The 21,559-nt window shown below is 41.4% G+C and overlaps 1 protein-coding gene across 13 annotated transcripts in view; it reads left to right on the plus strand.

Moving 5' to 3' along the window:
- ATP23 (ATP23 metallopeptidase and ATP synthase assembly factor homolog) overlaps positions 1-21,559 on the plus strand; it is a 92,766-nt gene that overhangs the window by 51,991 nt on the left and 19,216 nt on the right. For 2 of the 13 annotated variants that reach the window (XM_067697166.1, XM_067697170.1), the window contains exons 1-2: positions 19,806-20,103; positions 20,633-20,699. The exons of 2 other annotated variants lie outside the window; for them this stretch is intronic. In XM_067697166.1, the coding sequence (XP_067553267.1) occupies positions 19,917-20,103; positions 20,633-20,699 (254 nt within the window). In that variant the 5' untranslated portion in view covers positions 19,806-19,916. 9 more of the 13 variants (XM_067697167.1, XM_067697168.1, XM_067697177.1 and 6 more) reach the window with 9 other exon arrangements.

Below are 21,559 nucleotides of genomic sequence, written 5' to 3' on the forward strand. Positions count from 1 at the left end.
GGATCTTCGCGGACCAGGGCTCGAACCCATGTCCCCTGCATTGGCAGGCAGATTCTTAACCACTGCGTCACCAGGGTAGCCCACAATAGGCACTTTTCATCCATTGTTTCTGATCCTCAAAAATAATACTTCAAAGTAGGTATTATTATTATCCACCTTTCACAGGTGAGGAATATGAAGCTCGATGAATTTAAACATCTCACTCAGGGCCACATAGCTAATAAGTGCTAGAAATAGTCTTTAAATTATTTTCTCACCCTTGCAGAGGGAGGGCGAGGTGGGGGTGAGGAATGAAGTATGACTGGTGGAGGCCTGGGGAGGCAGTGAGGGCCTGTGATGAGGTGAGCAGAAATAGAACCAGGTTTTGTGGGGCTGAAGTTTTTACAATTTGGGGGGCCCTTTAAGGAAAAGATGCAAAAGTATGCACAAAGTGGCCTATTTAGATACTTACTTAGGATGAAAAAATAAACCACAATGAATGACTGATGCTTTGGAGACTCAGCATACTTTCTTCTGATTCTTTTTTAAATTTATTAATTAATTTATTTTTGGCTGCATTGGGTCTTTCTTGCTGCGCGTGGGCTTTCTCTAGTTGCGGCGAGCGGGGGCTACTCTTTGTTGTAGTGTGCCGGCTTCTCATTGCGGTGGCTTCTCTTGTTGCGGAGCGTGGGCTCTAGGCGCATGGGCTTCAGTAGTTGTGGCACGCGGGCTCAGTAGTTGTGGCTCCCGGGCTCTAGAGCGCAGGCTCAGTAGTTGTGGCACACGGGCTTAGTTGCTCTGAGGCATGTGGGATCTTCCCGGACCAGGGCTTGAACCCGTGTCCCCTGCATTGGCAGGTGGATTCTTAACCACTACGCCACCAGGGAAGTCCTTTTCTTCTGATTCTTTTTAGGCAATTCAGTAGAATTGCTCACAGAGAAATACCTTCTGATTGCTTGGCCTCCCCATCTAGACCCTTGACAACTCCAACATGCCCAGAGGCCTCACAGGTGAGTGCCCTGAGGCTGAAACTTCCTTAGCCTCACTGTGAATCACCTTTGGAGGTGACTAGGGTGTGGAGTGAGGGATGAGGGAGAGATCAGAGATGGGCTATAAGTATCAAGAGAAGGATGTGTATACTACATGTTACCTGATGATTCTACAAAGTGAAGGGTTGGGGAGAGAGTGCGAGGAGAAATGATGCTTTGTCTTTCAGACTTAAAAAAAAAATAACTCCATATCAGAACAGCCGTGTTAAAATGTGAAGTCCCCCTTTCCACCCTGGTGAGCCCTCGCCATCTTGTCTGTTGCGTCAAGGAGATGGTTTAGTGAAAGGGACCTGGAAACAGAGTTATGAAAATGAAATCGTCCATCAGCAACAAATCATTTTTAATATTTTAGGGGTGTGTGTGTGTGTGAGTGCAGACACTTGTGAGAGAGGGAGAGAGGGAGAGGAGAGAGTTTTTAAGCAAACCAGACTTCAATCTCTGATTTTTTTTCTTCATAACTTTTTAGATTGGCTGCTAAATCTTGTTTTAAACTAAATATAAAACACACCTTCACATCTATACTGTGAAGACAGTTATTCCCAATACATGTTTACATTGATTATTTCTAAAAAACAAGGATGCTATGAGGAAATATCTAGGGCAGATATAAAGGAGACAGTTGAAGGTGGTCTAGGCCAAGAAACCTGTTTTCCTCTGTAATGCAGACTCCTTGCCTCGTTGTCTGTAAGCTTAACGATAGGCAGACCCGTAATGTTCTCTTGGAGACCTGTGAGCTGAGCTGGGCCTGAAGGTCTGGCCCAAAAGATGAGACCTAGAAGGGAGAGGGATGAACGGTAGTCCCCAGGGTACAACCAAGTGAGTGGGGTTGATTGCTGATGATAAGAAGAAAACAAAGAGGATGTGGGTGAGCAGAAGTATTTAGTAAGCCCTGGACACAGCTTAACTGAAATTCACAGACATTCAGTAATAAATTGTCTACATGATTTAAACATTTTTGAAAATCTGTTTTTTTGCTCTATATTATTAGGGAAGAATTACTGCTTATTCGTCTTCAACAATTTAGAGGGACTTATTTTATTAGATCCTTTCCAGACAGTAAATGTCACACTTTATTTTTTTTAAAGAGGAGAAAAGGTGGAGAGTTGGGGGTCTAGCCTGGTCTGAGGAGCAAGAGGAGTGGGGTGCTGTTGGGGCCTACGTGCATTGAATCTTTTGTGGGGGGGGACTTAGGTGGTACTTCGCTAATTAGGAACTAAAAGAAGACTGTGGAAGCTGTTGAGGACAAACATTGCCTCATAAACTTTCTGCTGAAGGACACCTTGCATAGGAACTGGTCACCAACCCCACTTTCTCTGTGATTAGAATGGAACAAGTAGCACCAATGTGGGTGGAAAGGTGTGGTAGATAGAATAATGGCCCCTAATTCCTGCTGTCTTTGAATATGCTAAATTATACGGTAAAAGAGACTTTGCAGAGGGAATTAAGGTTATGAACCTTAACATAGGAAGATTATCCTGCATTATCCAGATGGGCCTAATGTAATCACATCGTAATCACATGAGCCTTTAGAAGGGGGAGAGAAAGGCAGGAAAAGGAGTCAGAGGTATGAGACTGAAGAAGAGGCAGGAGAGACTTGAAGCTTAGAAAGGACTCAAACCCTGGCTTTGAAGATGGAGGAAGGGGGCCACATCCAAGAGGGCAGCCTCTAGAGCAGCAAGGTGACAGCCAGCAAGGAAGTGAGGACCTCAGTCCTACAACCACAAGGAACTGAATTCTGCCAACAACCTGAATGATCAAGCAAACAGATTCTCTCCTAGAGCTTCCAGAAAAGAATGCAGCCCTGCCAACACCTTGATTTTAACCTGGAGAGACCATGTCAGACTCCTGATCTACGGAACTGTAGGATAATAAATTAGTTTTATGTTTCTAAATTTATGGTGATTTGTTACTGAAGCAATAGAAAATTAATACAGCAGGTCAGGCACTTAGTTTCTTTCATATATGTGTATATATATGTGTATATATATATATTTTTAATTTTTTTAATTTTTTTTGTTTTTTGGCCACACCACGTGGCACATGGAATCTTAGTTCCCTGACCAGAGATTGAACCCACACCCCCTGCAGTGGAGGCATGGAGTCTTAACCACTGGACCACCAGGGAAATCCCACTACTTAATTTCTTATGTCAGTAGTCCTTCACTTTTTGAGAGTCATAGACACCTTTGAGAATGTGATGAAAGCTACGGGTCTTCTATCTAGAAGAATTCATATACACACAGAACTGAATATAATTTCAAGAGGTTCATGAACCCACCAAAGCACCTCTCATGGCTCAGGTTAAAAACCTTTGCAGATGGTAGTGTTTAGTGGAGACAAGCAGGGTACAAGTGGCTGCCTTGTAATCTCCCACCGAAGGCTGTCGCAGTACCCAGGAGAGCACTTAGCTGGGTTGCATTGAACTAATTCAGTTTCAATGAAATGAATTTCATAGCTAGTGAAGCTAAAAGGCCACCATCTCAGCCTGCTCTTTTACTGATGAGCTCCTTGGGGGGCACACTGTTGAGTGTGACAGTCAGTCTTCATCAGATAGCCACTGATATCTAGTGATTTGAGGATCATCCAAAGGTTTAGAGAATAATGAAGCATTGAAATCAAATTTTTGAGGTATAAACATTATTTAAGGACTCATATATACACATGTATGAGAAGAGCCTCAACAGCCAAAGTACTTATATGTAGAGGAATGATTGTCACTTGCTGCTCCTTTGGGTCATATACACAGTGATACCACTGGCAAGAATGTATGAAGGAAGGAAAAAAATGAAAATCTAAAGATTGTTTTTTTCAGCAGATTGTAATTTAATCTGGTTCACCTGAAGAAATTTTATGTGACCTTCTTTGCACATAATAGGCCTTTAGTATACATCTGTTTAATTTTTGCCATTAAAACTAGAATTTTAATATTGGGACAGACCTTTAAAATAATTCCTTTTTAAAGTGAGGAAGCACAGAATAGAAGGTGGAAAGAAGAGAAAGTATGAAGATACCTTTCTGGCTTTCCTTCCGTGGGCTTTTTATGTAGGAAGCTGAAGTTCCTTCTCTCCTCCTTCCATGACCACAACCACTACCGGTTATTATTTATTGAGCTACTAATGTGTCAGATATCAAAACCATCATTATTAATCCTACAGCAATTCTACAAAGTAGATCTTATTATCCCCATGTGTAGATGACAAAAGTGAGACCTGGTGGGACTGTTATGATGTTTCCAAGTTCATAAAGCTCATTAATGCAGAGGCAAGAGTCAAACCTACCATTTTTTAGTCCAGAGCCTGTGCTGTTACCCATATGCCATGCAGCCTCTGTCAGGCTGGGAAGGAGATGACCACAGTGGGCTTGGTGAAGTACCAGCGGATGATTGGTGAAGCGGCCAAGGGAAGCCGGGGTGAAGCATGAGAGAGAAAGAGCAAAGGAAAGACAGAAGAGATGTGGCATATGCAGAGAAAGGTGGCTGGATGAAGGGTGGGAGTTAGCAGAGTGGTTTCTTCCACCAGCCGTGGTCGATGGCTTGGAGGCCCTTCCTTGACAGCCGACCAGGCAAGTGGGCTTTGAGGAGGTGTAAGGGGAAGACATTGATGAGTTGCTTGACTCCTTCAAAAAGGAGCTGTGCCTTGTGACTGGTTCCAAAATCTTTGTCTATTGACAGATACGCTTTTTCCTGCCTGGGATTCTATGGTATGAACGGTACCATAGAATGGTAAGAACACAATGAGGGTTAAAGGCATGTACTTTCTATTCATTCTATTCACTCAGCATCCTTGAGCTTCTTGGGGTTTGCAGTGTGCTTTTAGTCAAACCCAGGAAACATCTGCAGTATGCTGGCTTCTCCTTGCATGTATCTCTTGGTGACATTTAGTTTCAAACCCATAGGTTTAGCATTTCCTTGTTTCTTTGTGCCAAAGTTTCCAAAAGTGGAAACTTATTTTCTTACAGGATGAAAATATGTAAAGGAAACTAAGATAAACGTTGCAGGGAAGATAAACAATAGCACCTAGTCTTTGAGACAGTGATAATGACAGGGATGGGTGGGTGTAAATTTGAGTGGTTGTTCTCAGGTTACATTTCTACTGTAGCCTGCTACAGGCTGATAGCCAGACTGACTACAAGTTTCGGACATGCACCATGCCTTTTTCCAGGTTTTCAACCACATTGTTCCAAAGCATAGCTGCCAAAAAAAAAGGAAATCCAATAGAAAATTCACGTGGTTCCAAATCCACATAATGAAAACCATGAATGCGAGGGGTGCTTATAGGTCTATGGACTTCCACCTAAAATTCTTTTGGGAAAAGTATCAATTTTAGAATATAAAAATAGACATGAATGATGGTTATGGTTGTTGTATTTTTAAATTTTTAATTCCTTAATTAATTTAAAATCATCACTAATTATTTTTAATTTTTCTTCCAGTTTTATTGAGATATTATTGACATACAGCACTGTATATGTTTAAGGTAGAATGATTTGGCTTACGTATATCATGAAATGATGATCACAATATGTTTAGTGAACATCCATCATCTTATATAGGTACAAAATTAAAAGACATTGGGGCTTCCCTGGTGGTGCAGTAGTGGAGAGTCCGCCTGCCGATGCAGGGGACATGGGTTCGTGCCCCAGTCTGGGAAGATCCCACATGCCGCGGAGCAGCTGGGCCTGTGAGCCATGGCCGCTGAGCCTGGGCGTCCGGAGCCTGTGCTCTGCAATGGGAGAGGCCGCAACAGTGAGAGGCCCACGTACCACACACACAAAAAATCAAAGACATAGAAAAAAGGAAAAAAAAATTTTTTTTTGTTAGGATAACTCAGGATTTACTCTCTTAACAATTTTCATATATAACATAGAGCAGTGCTAATTGTATTTATCATGGTGTACATTACATCCCTAGTTCTTGTTTATCTTATAACTGGGAGTTTGTACCTTTTGACTGCTTTCATCCAATTCCCCCTCCTTTCTCACCCACCTCTGGTAACTACAAATCTGATCTCTTTTTCTATAAGTTTGTATGTTTGTTTGCTTTTGAAGTATAATTGACCTACGACACTATGTTATTCCCTGTCACACAACATAGTGATTTTTTTCTCTGCATTTCAAAATGATCACCACAATAAGTCTAGTTATGATTTGTCACCATACAAAGATAATCCTTAGTTATTGACTATATTCCCCACATTGTACATTTCATACTCATGACTCATTTATTTTGCACTTGTAAGTTTGTACCTCTTAATCTCCCTCATCTATTTCTTTCTTCCCTCCACCGCCTTCTCCTCTGGTAACCACCTGTTTGTTCTCTGCATCTATGACTCTGTTTCTGTTTTGTTATGTGTGTTCATTTGTTTTGTTTTTTAGATTCCGCATATAAGTGAACTCATACAGTATTTGTCTTGAAGAGGGAATTTGGCAATATCTAAGAAAACTACATATGAATTTACCCTTTGACCCAATTCTGTAGGAATTTATCCTGAAGAACCATCTCCAACAATACAAAACTACATATGCATAAGATTATATGTCGCAGTGTACTTGTAATTGCAAAATGTTGGAGCTAACCTCAATATGTATACATAGGAGACAGACTGAATATACATACTAGAGTGCTATACCCATCATAGGCTACCAGGCAGCTTTTATGGAGTGATTTTCAGGATTTACTGTTCAGTGAAAAAAGCAAAGAACAAAAAAGAATAAATAGTATGCTACATTTGGGGTAAGAAATAAGGAGAAATAGGGCTTCCCTGGTGGTGCAGTGGTTAAGAATCCACCTGCCAGTGCAGGGGACACAGGTTTGAGCCCTGGTCTGGGAAGATCCCACATGCCGCAGAGCAGCTAAGCCCGTGCACCACAACTACTGAGCCTGTGTGCCATAGCTCCTCAAGCCCGCGCGCCTAGAGCCTGTGCTCTGCAACAAGAGAAGCCACCGCAATGAGAAGCCCGTGCACCACAACGAAGAATAGCCCCCGCTCCCCACCACTAGAGAAAGCCTGCACACAGCAACAAAGACCCAACGCAGCCAAAAATAAATAAATTAAATAAATAAATTTTAAAAAAAACCTTTACAAATAAGGGGAAATAATATACCTGTATCTGCTCATTTTTTACAAAATGATATATTGAAAGAATAAACCAGAAACGAATGAAATTTACCTATAGAGGGAGAGTGGGAACAGAGTGGAAGGAATATAAGAGATAATGACACTTCTCTGGATAAGCATTTGTGTACAGTTTTGACTTTAGAACCATGATTTTTTGGGTCTCCTTCTTTAGTTTGTTATAAGGGTAGCCAGACAGGTAAAATGTGCAAATGTATCTATTATGCTGTTTAGGCTAAAGGTCAAGGTCTACATCTTTCTTTAAGGAAGTGGGATATTTTCCAAGGTACTCACTTTTCCAAATTTAAGTAGAAATGTGTGGACCTTAGCTCCATTCTTGGCATTAATGTAATTGAGTGACACCTTGTACTTTTCTGTGTCCAACTTGTCAGCCTAAGGATTGACTACTCTTGAGTCAGAAATGTGCTTTATCAGTTGTGATGCTCTTGGCCAAAAGTAATAGAAAATCCAATTCAAATTTGTTTAAACATTTACTATCTTATATAACAATCTGGAGAAAGGGCATGTCCTCAGTGACCTCATCAAGGACCTACGTTCCTTCCATCTTTCTGTTTTTTTTTTGTCATCCTCAGCATGTTACCTTTTCCTCTGAAGCTGCCTTCTTTCATGATTCCAGGTTGTCTGCCACAGCTTCAGGGGTTGACAACACCAGGAAACAGGAAATAAACTGTGCCTATCATGTGTTCCTTTTAAAGAGCAACTTTCTTAGAAGGCCTCCAGCAGATTTCCCCTTGGCATCTCATTGGCAGAGTTGGCAAGGGAAATGGCAATTATCATGAATGACTTAGAATAATCAAGATTAATCCTCTTAGGCTGAGGAGGAAGTATAGTAATGCATTTGGACACTGATATCTAACAAATAAAACAAATACCTAAAACAAATAAAATTTTCCACAAGAATGGAAGAAGGGAGAAGGGGGACTGATATTGGATATAGTGCCACATCCCCTCGCCCAATGAGTGATGGTGATGGTAGGTAGCTATATGGTGCGGTAAATGGTCCTTTAGGGAAAAAAATCTGTGCACAAAGCAAGTTCGCTTAGAAGACGATGTGACCTGGCAGACAATTATCAGCACCTCTCATATATTATTATTATTATCATCATTATTATTATTATTTTGGCCGTACCTCGTGGCATGTGGGATCTTAGCTCCCCGACCAGGGATTCAACCCGCGCCCCCTGCAGTGGAAGTGCGGAGTCTTAACTGCTGGACCACCAGGGAAGTCCATCTCATATATTAACATTTGTTGCATCAATTAACTAGTGATGAATGTGATTATCTGATGGGAACATTATTTTTAAAATTTATTCCAAAATAACAACTTTTTGTTAAATCATATAAATATATAATCCTTGTAAAGAAGTTAAACCATAAACTAAGAAAATAATTGCAGTTGTAAAGAGGAAGGAGGAGTATGTTTATTTACTACAATGGAGTGATCTTCAGTTCTACTGGTAAGTTAAAAAGCAAGGAGGGATTTGAAATTAAGAAAAAAAATTCTGTTAAATTATATGAATCTTTGTAAAGGACAGTAATGAAGGCTGGAGGCCTAAGTAAGGAATGATGAAACACTGATACTAGACAGTTATAACATTGTATGAAAACAGTTATAAATGCATCTGTAATACCTCTTTTTTTTAAAAAAAATTTATTTATTTATTTTTGGCTGTGTTGGGTCTTCGTTGCTGCACACGGGCTTTCTCTAGTTGCGGACAGCGGGGGCTACTCTTTGTTGCGGTGCGCTGGCTTCTCTTTGCCGTGGCTTCTCTTGTTGCGGAGCGCGGACTCTAGGCGCGTGCACTTCAGTAGTTGTGGCACACGGGCTCAGTAGCTGTGACGCACGGGCTCTAGAGCGCAGGTTCAGTAGATGTAGCACATGGGCTTAGTTGCTCTGTGGCATGTGGGATCTTCCCAGACCAGGGCTCGAACCTGAGTTCCCTGCATTGGCAGGTGGATTCTTAACCACTGTGCCACCAGGGAAGGCCCTGTAATACCTCTTCAATTGATCTTGTACAGCAGATATTCCTTAACATTTATTTTCCTGCCATACTAATGCTATATTGTTCCCCTTCTCAGGATCATAATTTTTTCTTACTTTTTAATTGAAGTCTAGTTGATTTACAGCATTATATTAATTTCAGTGGTAAACATAGTGATTCAATATTTTTATGGATAGGATCATAGTTTTTATTTATTTCAATTTTGGAATTGACTTGAAAAGAGATAGTATGTATCCAAAATTCCAAAATAAATAGATCAAGTTTCTAAAATTGAAAAAAAAAAAAAGAATACAATTCCCTTTGCAATAGCATCAAAAAGAATAAAATACTTAGGAATAAATTTAACATAAAGTGCAAAACTTATACTCTGAAAACTACAAAAATATATAAAATTAAAGAAGACATGAATAAATTGAAAGACATCAAATATTCATGGATTGGAAGACTTAATAATGCTAAGATGGATGGCAATACTTTCCAAATTTACCTACAAATTCAACACAATCCCTATCAAAATCCCAGTTGGCTTTTTTTTTCCAGAAATTTATAATTTATATGGAAATGCAAGGAATCAAGAATAACTAAACAATCTTCAAAAAGAAGAACATTGTTGAAGGACTACTCAGTTCCTGAGTTCAAATTTACTACAAAGTTACAGTAATCAAGACAGTGTGGCACTGGCATAAGGGTAGATATATAGATCAATGGAATAAAATTGAGAGTCCAGAAATAAACCATTACATTTATGGTCAACTGATTTTCAACAATGGTGCCAACACAATTAAATCAGGGAAAGAATAGAAAAGTCTTTTCAACAGGTGGTGCTAGGACAATTGAATATTCACATGCAAAGGAATGAAGTTAGACCCCTACCTCATGCCATACACAAAAATTAATTCATAACTATGAATCATAGATCGAAATGTAATAACTAAAACTATAAAACTTTTAGAATAAAACACCAGAGTAAATCTTTGTGACCTTGGGTTATGCAAAGCCTTCTTAGACATGATGCCCAAAATATAGCAACAAAAGAACAAGTAGACAAATTAGACTTCATCAAAATAACAACAATTAAAAAAACCTTTTGTGCTTCAAAGAACACCATCAAGAAAATGAAAAGACAACAGAATGGGAGAGAATATTTGTAAATACACATTGATAAGGAACTTGTATCCAGAAGATATAAAGAACTCTTATAACAGCAATAGAAAGACAAATAACCCAATTGATAATTGGGTGAAGGATTTGAACTGACATTTCTCCAAAGAAGATATACAAATAGCCAATAAGCACATAAAAAGATGCTCTGCATCATTAGTATTAGAAAATGCAAATCAAAACCACAATGAGTGGGACTTCCCTGGTGGTGCAGTGGTTAAGAATCCACCTGCCAACACAGGGGACATGGGTTTGATCCCTGGTCCAGGAAGATCCCACATGCTGCAGAGCAACTAAGCCCGTGCGCCACAACTACTGAGCCTGCGTGCCACAACTACTGAAGCCCGCGTGCCTAGAGCCCGTGCTCCACGACAAGAGAAGCCACCGCAATGAGAAGCCCATGCGCTGCAACGAAGAGTAGCCCGCACTGGCTGCAACTAGAGAAAGCCCACACGCAGCAATGAAGACCCAATGCAGCCAAAAAATAAACACAAACAAACAAACAAAAAAACCCCACAGTGAATTAACATCTCACTCCCACTAGGATGGCTATAATAAAAAAGATGGGTAAGAACAAATGTGGCAGGAATGTGGAGAAATTGGAACTCACATTGCTGGTGGGAATGTAAAATGGTACAGCTGCTTTGGAAAACAGTCTGGCAGTTCCTCTAAATGTTAAACATGGGGTTATCATATGACCCAGCAATTCTACTCAAGAGAAATGAAAATATAAGCTTACACTACACAGTAACTTGTACACAAATGTTCAGAGCAGCATTATTCACAATAGCCAAAAAGTGGAAACAACCCAAATGTCCATCAACTGATGAATAGATAAGTAACATGTGGTGTATCCATACGATGGAACATATTCCGCAATAAAAAAGGAACAAAGTACTGATACACATACAATATGGATGAACCTTGAAAACATTATGGTAAATTAAAAAAGCCAAACACAAAAGAACACATATTGTATGATTCCATTTATATGAAATATTCAGAATAAGCAAATCTGTAGAGATAGAAAGTATCAATAGATGAGTGGTTACTTAGGGCTAGGGAAGATGGGGGGATTGAGAGGGAATGACTAAGGCAGGCAGGGTGTCTTTTGGGGATAATTAAAATGTTCTAAAATTGTGGATTGTTGCATAACTTTGTGAATATACTAAAAACCATTAAATTGTACAGTTATTTTTATTTTTTATTGAAGTATAGTTGATTTACAATGTTATGTTAGTTTCATGTGTACAGCAAACTGATTCAGTTATACATATATATATATATTTTTTTTCCACAGATTCTTTTCCCTTATAAGTTATTACAGAATATTGAGTATAGTTCCCTGTGCTATACAGTAGGTCCTTGTTGGTTATCTACTTTATATATAGTAGTGTGTATATGTTAATCACAAACTCCTAATTTATCCCTCCCAACTTCTCCTTTGGTAACCATAAGTTTGTCTTCTATGTCTGTGGGTCTATTTCTGTTTTGTATATAAGTTCATTTGTATCATTTTTTTTTTTTTTTTTTTTTTTTTTTTGCGGTACACGAGCCTCTCACCGCTGTGGCCTCTCCCGTTGCGGAGCACAGGCTCCGGACGCGCAGGCTTAGCGGCCATGGCCCACGGGACCAGCCGCTCCGCGGCATATGGGATCCTCCCCAACCGGGGCACGAACCCATGCCGCCTGCATTGGCAGGCGGACTCTCAACCACTGCGCCACCAGGGAAGCCCTGTGTCATTTTTTTTAGATTCCACATATAAGCGATATCATATGATATTGTCTTTCTCTGACTGGCTTACTTCACTTTGTATGATAATCTCTAGGTCCATCCATGATGCGGCAGATGACATTGTTTCATTCTTTTTTATGGCTGAGTAATATTCCATTGTATAATTATACCACGTCTTTTTTATCCATTCATCTGTCAATGGACATTTACATTTTAAATGAGTGAATTGACTGCACAGTAGCATACCATTTATTTTAAAAGAAAGAATATAATTGCTTATATATCTAAAAATAGAAGGATAACCAGTAAAATGAATGGTTGTTTATATGGCAAGGGAGGGATAAGCACAGAAAGGACAGGGGTAGAAGCTAGATTTTTTTCTAATAGCCTTTGTCCTATAAACTTGACTTTAGAACCATGTAAATATTTTATATAGTTAGAAACCAAAGTTAAGTTAAAAAATATAATGCCTGGGCTTCCCTGGTGGCGCAGTGGTTGAGAGTCCGCCTGCCGATGCAGGGGACACGGGTTCGTGCCCGGGTCCGGGGGGATCCCGTGTGCCGCGGAGCGGCTGGGCCTGTGGGCCATGGCCGCTGGGCCTGCGTGTCTGGAGCCTGTTGCTCCGCAGCGGGAGAGGCCGCAGCGGTGAGAGGCCCGCGTACCGCAAAAAAAAAAAAATAATAATAATAATGCCTAAAAATTGAAATCAAGAATAAACAATTTAACCTAACTATGTATTGAGTTGGTGGCATAATCACACGAGGAATCTAAGTGACTTTAAAACACTGTAATTGACTACACATCCCTATTAGAATATATCCTGATAACAAAAGGAGTTACAAAAAGCCCACCCCCGCCCCCAACAAATAACAGTTTTCAGTAATCATACTGTGGTGGTAGTGCCAAGACTGTTGCTCTGAGACTGTTGTTTGTACGTGGTGGGATAAAGCAAATGAGCAATTGTTGTAGTTTAGGCATGGGTAAAAGCAGACAGATTTGAGATTGATGCGGGTAGTCCTGATTTTGAATTGGACATATTAGTATAAACTCATGTTGCGTTGTATCTTTAACCAACAAGGACACATTTCCTAGCTCCACTAACTGGAAAGGTCTAGAAACAATGAACCACTCAGTAGCAATAAATGTCTTTAGCACATTGTGGCCTCTAAAATAACCATTTCCCACTCAAAAGAACCAGGGTTCCTTGGAGAAATGGCTGGTTCCATGTCTGGGGCAGGAAATGCTGAAGATGAGTCTGGAACATCTTGTCATTTAGAAGGCAAGGAAGCTATCAGAGACTTAGAGAGTTGTGTCAAAGGACTCAGGAGCTAATCAGAAGAGATTCCCACTGGCTCCGCGGATGTGGGATCTTCCCGGATTAGGGCTCGAACCCGTGTCCCCTGCATTGGCAGACAGATTCTTAGCCACTGCGCCACCAGGGAAGCCCTACATCATCATTTTAAATGGTACAAAGCATCCCACTAACTGCGTATCAGGGTAGTCAGTCAGACTGCAACTCTACATTCCCTTCCTAGATAACCTGCAGATGCTCTTACTTAAACTAGTATGAGTGAACTTCTCTTATCTGCAACAATATTATCCAAGTCTAAGAAGTATGGGTGTAATATAATAACCTATCTTTTTTGGTGGACAGACTGAAATGAACTCCACCCAGCTTAACACACGTATGCAGTTTTGATTATTTCCTTTTGAGAACATCCTGGAAGTATAGTTGCTTAGTTAAAGTATATATTTTAAGGATTTTGATACATATTTCTAAAATGCCTGGGGAAGGGGGACATGTACGAATTTCTATCCCCACCTGCAATGCTTGTTTCACTGAACACTTGCCCAATGCATATACTAATTTCTTTTTCATCTTTGCCAATTTAATAGGCATTTAATATGCCATTTATATTTTTAGCTAATGTGGCTGAACATACCTATTTATTGGCCATTTTTATATATATCTTTTGACATATTTTTGTTACTCTTTTGCCGATTTTCAATAGTTTAAAAATTACTAACATCCATACCCACCTTGACATCCTCTTTCCTAGTTCTGCCTCCTATCTAAGCTAATTTATGTACCTGATCTATGGATCTCATCTCCTCTTTTTTTTTTTTTTTTACATCTTTATTGGGGTATAATTGCTTTACAATGGTGTGTTAGGTTCTGCTTTATAACAAAGTGAATCAGTTATACATATACATATGTTCCCATATCTCTTCCCTCTTGCATCTCCCTCCCTCCCACCCTCCCTATCCCACCCCTCCAGGCGGTCACAAAGCACCGAGCTGATCTCCCTGTCATCTCCTCTTTCTTTATGGAATCATTCAATCAGTTATTCTCTTTCTTGGCAGTATCTTTAACTACCAGGTTTTTTTCTCTTATACTAACAAACATCACTGTCTGTTCTCCTTACAGAGAAACTAACATTTTTCTTTCACTTGCCATTCTCCTCCGGCTACTGACCTTTCTCTTCTCCTTTACAGCCAAACTTCTTGAAAGAATTGTCTTCACATGCTGCGTCCACTTCATCCCTGTTTCTTCAACTCATTACAGATGATTTACATTAAGGTCTTCAATGCTGTCTTTGTTGCTAAGATTTTAGTAACAGAATTATATCATATACATGTGAAAAAGCAGGACTTAAAATGGTTTTCCCCAAATATACTCAACTATGCAAAAAATATTTATGCAGAGAAAATAACATGTAATATATGAAAATTTTAAGTTACTTCTGGATGACTGGTGAGTTTTATTTTCTTCTTTTAAAAAATATCCTCAGGGGCTTCCCTGGTGGCTCAGTGGTTAAGAATCTGCCTGACAATGCAGGGGACACGGGTTTGAGCCCTGGTCTGGGAAGATCCCACATGCCACGGAGCAACTAAGCCTGTGCGCCACAACTACTGAGCCTGTGCTCTAGAGCCCACGAGCCACAACTACTGAGCCCGTGAGCCACAACTACTGAAGCCCGTGCGCCTAGAGCCTGTGCTCCACAAGAGAAGCCACCACAATGAGAAGCCCGCACACCGCAACGAAGGGTAGCCCCCACTCTCCATAACTAGAGAAAGCCTGTGCGCAGCAACAAAGACCCAACAAAGCCAAAAAAATATATATATCCTCAGGACTTCCCTGGTGGTCCACAGTTAAGACTGTGCTCCCAATGCAGCGGGTCCGGGGCTTGATCCCTGGTCAGGGAACTAGATCCCGCATACCGCAGCTAAAGATCCCGCATGGGGCAACGAAGATCCCATGTGCTGCAACTAAGACCCTGCACAGCCAAAAAAAAAGTCCTCAATTTAATTAATTAATTAATTTATTTCAGTGGTTACCCTTGTTTATTTCATTTTAGTTCACATTCCTTTAGACTAGTTAACAAAGGTAGTTTACGTTTATCCAACAAATATCTGTTGAGAACCAAATGAGCCGAGCCTCAATGCAATTGAGATAAATATAAAATATGCCCTGCCCATAAGGAGGTCTCCAAAGTTGGAAGAACAGATGTCACTAAATGAATCATAATTACTATGATAAATATGCAAATGTTCATAAAGAAGAGCATATTCTATCTTGAATGGGAGGTGGACAAAAGTCCCAGGGAAGGACTGTAAAGGACATAATACCTAAATGAGGATTTGAACAAAGAAAATTAAGGCAAGGAAGAGCATTTTTACCATTTGCAAAAGGAGCAGACTTGAAAAAGCATAGTACTGCAGAAATTAAAAGTTAGCTGGAACATAAATGGGGGAGTTTAGCATGGAGAGGGAGGAGGGTGGTAATTAATGTCCCTTTGTGGCCAGAATTACACTGTGATCACTGTTACAAGTGATTAATCCCACACACTCTATTTTCTGTTCATTACATGGAAAAAAATATTCACATTATTTCCCTAACGGAATTCAAAAATTCCTTTTGGGGAAAGTAATTTCCCCAAAATTTCTTCATCTAAAATCCTTATGCCCTTACCATATCTCAAGGGGCAGTCTAAAATTTGTGAATTTTAAGTTCTCAATTTGTGGCCCCATAAAATGTCCTTAAACAAGAATTTCACGTTGATATTAGAACACATTACAGTGTTAATCAGAAATTCTTAACTTACATTTTCTGAGAGGAGCAGAAAAGTAAAGTAAAGAAATGACAGGAGCCGCTGGGCTACTTCATTTGGCCGAAAGGCTGAAAGAAGGAGGGGGTCGTGACCCAGATTCTCAGAGCTGGCGCTCCCGCCTAGGGCACGACTAGATAACCTGACAGGACAACTGTCTCCTGAAAGGGCCCTTCTTCCCTCTTCGCTCATCCCACATGGCCTCTGAGCGTCTCAGACTGTCCAGCTAACGGCGCCAAACCACGGATAACCGCCAAGCGCCTCTGGTTGCCCCGGTAACAGCCAGCCACACCAACCCGGCTCCTTTAAATCTTCCCAGAATGCTGCGTGCCTTCTCCCATTCACTTCCGGGTTCGGAGGGCTGACTCCTGCTGGAAGTAGGTGTGTTTGTTGGTGGGTTGCGTTTCCCAGCGGTGTGCGATTACCGGGCCGAGTGTGGCGTGTTCCCGCGGAGAGTGGTGGAGACTGTTTTGTTCTTTCCCTGTATTCAAAATGACTGGATCACTAAGGAAAGGCTATAATGTCCCCCAAGTTTTGGCGGCCCTGGAGAAGTGGATTTATTAGTTGCGAAAAAACAAAGCTAGAAAGCACTTTAAAGTTATATGCAACTTCATTTGTTGCTGTGATTTATTTAAGCAGCTTCAAACAACTTACTATAAAACAACTATTTTTGCTTTAGAGAATGAAGGCAAGCACACACAGGTGCAAACAAAACAAAACTCCCAAATTTCATCTTTCGCTCATGTGCCTGATGCACAGTGAGCCCAAACCAGAACGTGGGAGTTTGGAGCAGAGAAAGGTATGTTGCAGGGCCCAGCAAGGAGAAGGGACAGAGCTCCTGCTCAAAATACCCTGAACTCCTGGAAGGGTTTCAGCAAAGCATTTTTAAAAGCCAGGTGTGGGAGACTGGTTGCAGGGTATGTGATCAGGTCCTGCACAATTCTCTGGTTGATGTTGAGATAATAGGGCGGTTAACATTATCAATCCTTAGGGGCCTATAGGGTCTGGGGGCTCATCATCATCAAGTAATTTCTTCCATCTGGTGGTGGTTTTAGCATCTGTAACTCAGGAAGTGTGCATCAGATACTATTATCTAGGTATTTCAGAGGAGCTACAGCGAGGATATGGGGGAGGGGGTCCGTCCTGGGAAGGCCCCATAGGGTCCTGCTCGGTTACATATCCACCCAGAAACAACCACTAAAAACACTTTGCAGCAGTCTTCCAGACCCTCTCTGTGCATATAATAAACTTCCAGCTTGTACATGCTATTTTGTAACCTAAAAAGCTTTTATGAACATATTTCATTTAAAAAACAACATGGTTGTATGTTTTCCATTGCACTTTTTGTTAAAACAGCTTCTATCCTTTTTGTTCTTAATTAGTACTGCAATGGAGAAATGAAAATCCTTATAGCTAAGTCTTTGCCCATGTTCTCATTTCTTTGTGGTGATTATTTTTCTCTTTTTACCTTAGTAATTTGTATTTGCACTTCCCTCTCTCTCCCCTAATGCCGTCCCATTCCACTCCTATGTCTTTATGGTATAAATGGATGAAGTTAACATATATGCCATCCAAAGGCTACTCAATTTTTTAAAAGTATACCTTTCTGATTATAAAGGTAGTACATGCTTATTGTAGAATATTAGGAAAATTTGGAAAAATAATAAAAATATTCTGATACCTAGACAACTACTGATCATATCTTGGTGTACAATTTTCTAGTTTTCTCTCTGTTGCTTTCAGCAATGAACATTGAAAAAATGTTTGCTAATTTGGTGCGGGGAAATGAGAGCTTTGAATTTGCATTTTTTGCTTATTCATATAGCTGAATAGTATTTCAAATGTTTACAGTCTGTGGTCCATTTCAGGCCCCATCTTTTCTATCTAGCCTTCCCTGAGAATTCCAGACTAATTACACTAACTTGAAATGGTCTAGTTTTCCATATGTGTATATTTTAGTCCTCTAACTAGATTAAGAGCTAGTTGTGTGGTCCTGGATTATTCAGTTTCGCTGAGCCCACTTTCTTTATCTGAAAAATATAGTGATAACAATATTTATTTTGCAGGGTTGTGGTAGGGATTAGAAATAATGTATTGCAGGTGAGCTCAATAAAAAGTAGCTTTTTTTTGTTACAGCTTTAGTAGTCTATGTACATAGAAGGTGTTCATAATATTATTTTTCAAACGAGTAATCCTAGCATCTCACTCAATTTAGATATTTATTGAGCACCTATGACACATAGGTACTGTTCATAATCCTCAATGTCTCTTGAACCTTTATGAATTAGATACATTTCTTACATAAATCATATGCTCCTCTCAACCTTAGAAATTCTCTTATTATCCTGTTTCTGCTGCCATGCCTGGCCCATCATAGCAAGTACTGAATAAATGTGTGAGTTGAACTGAGTAAATTTACTGGGAAAAGAGAAACACAAATTAGTTAAAACCTGTCAGGCAGTGATGAAGCCATAATAGGTATGAAGTACTTTGTACATTGGGAGATCAGGAGAGATTAATTTTGATTAAGGTATCTGGGAAGGCCCTGTGGATTAGGAAGATTTGATCAGGACCTGGATCATAAGGACTGAGGATGGGGGCTTAAAGATGGAAATATGAGTTAAGGCTTGGAGTTATAAGTAAAAAGGTTGTATTTTGTTATGTTGATGAAAAAATTAATAGTCGATCTAAGAAAGAAATGGAAAATTTTATTTGAGCGAATCTGAGGATTATAACCTGGGAGACAGTCTTTCAGAAAGCTCTGAGCACTGTTTCACCCACTAGAAATCACAGCACAGTTAAAGAAGTTTTTGAGACAAAGTATTAGACGTCAAATGAATTATTGACAGAAGGAAGGTTATCTCCCAAGGAGTTATGGAGTAGTGGGTCATCCTGACCCTATACAAGATTAAGAAGGAATATCTTCTAAGGAGGTCTGGTTAATGCAGATGCACAATATACTCTAAGGGGGAGGGAGGAGGCCCAAACTGGCAGAGAAAAATTTTGTTTAAATTTTTCTTGCCTTGCCATAAAATATGAATTTTATTTCATCAATTATCAGAGAGTTATTTGCAGTGGCAAAAGAGTAGGGTGGGCGAATGGGCCTAGAAGAGGCAGAAAAAAAGTAGTTGGGTCTTATATTTTGAGGGTATTGACGCGACCATTCATTATAATTGCAGCTTTCAAACGTTTCTGAAAAACAGGGCTTTTAATATGGCTTGGGGCGTCAAGAGAGAGAGGTGGACCAGAGGCTGCAATTGGCCTGCTGGTGGACAAAACAGGGAGTGCGAAGATGGCAGAAACCTTCAGAGGGAGAAGGGTATTTAATGGCCAGTACTGGTCAGGAGGTAACGACGGAGTGTGCACGAGTAAGCAGGGCTGCGGAACAAGGCTTATGGGGACGGCACAAGCACGCTGAGCGGCGAAGGCCGCGCCCACATCGGGCGGGTTGTAGCCTGCGAGGGTACTCGCTAACCCCAGCTCAGCCAGCAGGCGCTTGGCCCCGCCCCTTGCCCGCCTAGCAGCCGTCGCCCCGCCCCGTTACCGTCTTCCCTCCTGGCGCCTGTGGCCCAGCGCTCCTTCGGTCTCCGGGCTTGTGGACCCCTGCGGCCGTCGCCCGGCTGGCGCCAGGTCGGCTCGGCGGAGGGAGGGCCTGGGCTGTGGGTAGGCGGGAGGGAGGTTGCCTTTCCCTGTCTCCCCCCGGGCCGCCTGAGGCGGGCGGAAGCAGCTGCAAAGTCCGTGGGCGGCATGGCAGGAGCTCCGGATGAACGCGGCCCGGGCCCCGCTGCGGGGGAGCAGCTGCAGCAGCAACACGTCGGGTGCCAGGTTTTCCCGGAGCGGTTGGCTCAGGGGAAGCCACAGCAAGGGTTCCTCTCCAGCTTCTTCACCAACAACCAGAAGTGCCAGCTTATGCTCTTGCAGACGTTGGAGACAAGTAGGAGCCGTGAGCCTGGGGGCTGGGCGTCTGCGGAGGGTGCGGTGGGGGGTGTCTGAGAGCCGGCGGCCAGGGTGGGGCCTTGGTGCCGCTCCGCTAGGGAGCTCCGGGTTCAGCCCAGGTCGGGGGCGGGGTTCAGGCACCAAGTGCAGAGTTAAAGGCAGATTCTTGTGAGGGCGGGTGTGGGTGTCTGAGCCTCAGTTTCCATCAGAGGAAGCGCTGAGGCCCCTTTCAGCACTACGTTTGCTTGCGGCGTGAGTGAGGAGTTGGGTTAGGAGTTTGCCCTTTCCGTCACGCGCACTGGTCTGACAGATCCTTTGATATTTTAGGTAAATTATGCAGTAATATGAGGAATTGAGAGTCCAGGTGAAGCAGAGTTTTAAAGAGCCATGTTAATTAAGGCATACCTGCTGAAACTGCACAACTCAGATGGGATTTGAACCCCGCCAAAACTCAGCTTGGGACTTGAACCCGCAGGCTGGGACTCGAACCCACTGCCTTTTAATTGAAATTGCACTCCTGGTCTCAGGACTTAATGAAGCTCAGGTTCTTTATGTCTCACTGAAGAAGCAATCCGGCGAGAGGCAAAGTGATAGGTAAGAAGTAGATTTGTTGAGAGAGAGACACACACTCCATAGAGTGTGGGCCATCTCAGAAGGGGAGAGGCCCTGGGAGATACACGTTCCGTAGACAGAATACAGTCTGTCTCAAAAGGTGAGAGCAGCCAGGAAATATGGGTGGTTAGTTTTTATGGGCTGGGTAATTTCATAGGCTAATGAGTGGGAGGATTATTCCAACTATTTTGGAGAAGGGGTGGGGATTTCCAGGATTTGGGCCACTGCCCACTTTTTGGCCTTTTATAGTTAGCCTTGGAACAGTCATGGTGCCCGTGGGTGTGTTATGTAGCATACGCTAATGTATTACAATGAGCGTATAATGAGGCTCAAGATCTACTGGAAGTTGAATCTTCTTCCATCTTGGGCCTAATCGGTTCTAACCAGGTTTTAACCAGTTTATGTCGTGTCCACAACAGCTCTGTCATTCTTTAAGGGTTGTGCCCTGCCCTCTTCCCTCCTGTTAAAAACAAGTTTTGCAATCCTACCCTTTGATGGAAAGGGTTCTTAACCTTCATACATGGGTGGACTTCAGAGTGTAGAAATTCCTGACATGGACTATGAAACCGTATGTGTATGCCCCTAAGTGCATTTTTCTGGGGAGAGAGTTCATAGCTCCATGATATTCTCAGAGAGACCCACGATCCCAAAAATGTTAAGAACCACTGTTGTGGGTTAAATAGGGACACCATCTGCTGACCAATTTTTCTCTAATCCCAGGGACATTGCACTAGAGATTTCTTAACTTTTTTACATTGCCATCTAAAGTTTACTTTAGATACATTTAGAAAATCAAAGACTTAAACTTATTGTTCCAAAGTAAGGTTACTGTTTCATAGCTG

This window comes from Pseudorca crassidens, chromosome 11 (assembly GCF_039906515.1).
Source record: "Pseudorca crassidens isolate mPseCra1 chromosome 11, mPseCra1.hap1, whole genome shotgun sequence".
NCBI lineage: Eukaryota > Metazoa > Chordata > Mammalia > Artiodactyla > Delphinidae > Pseudorca > Pseudorca crassidens.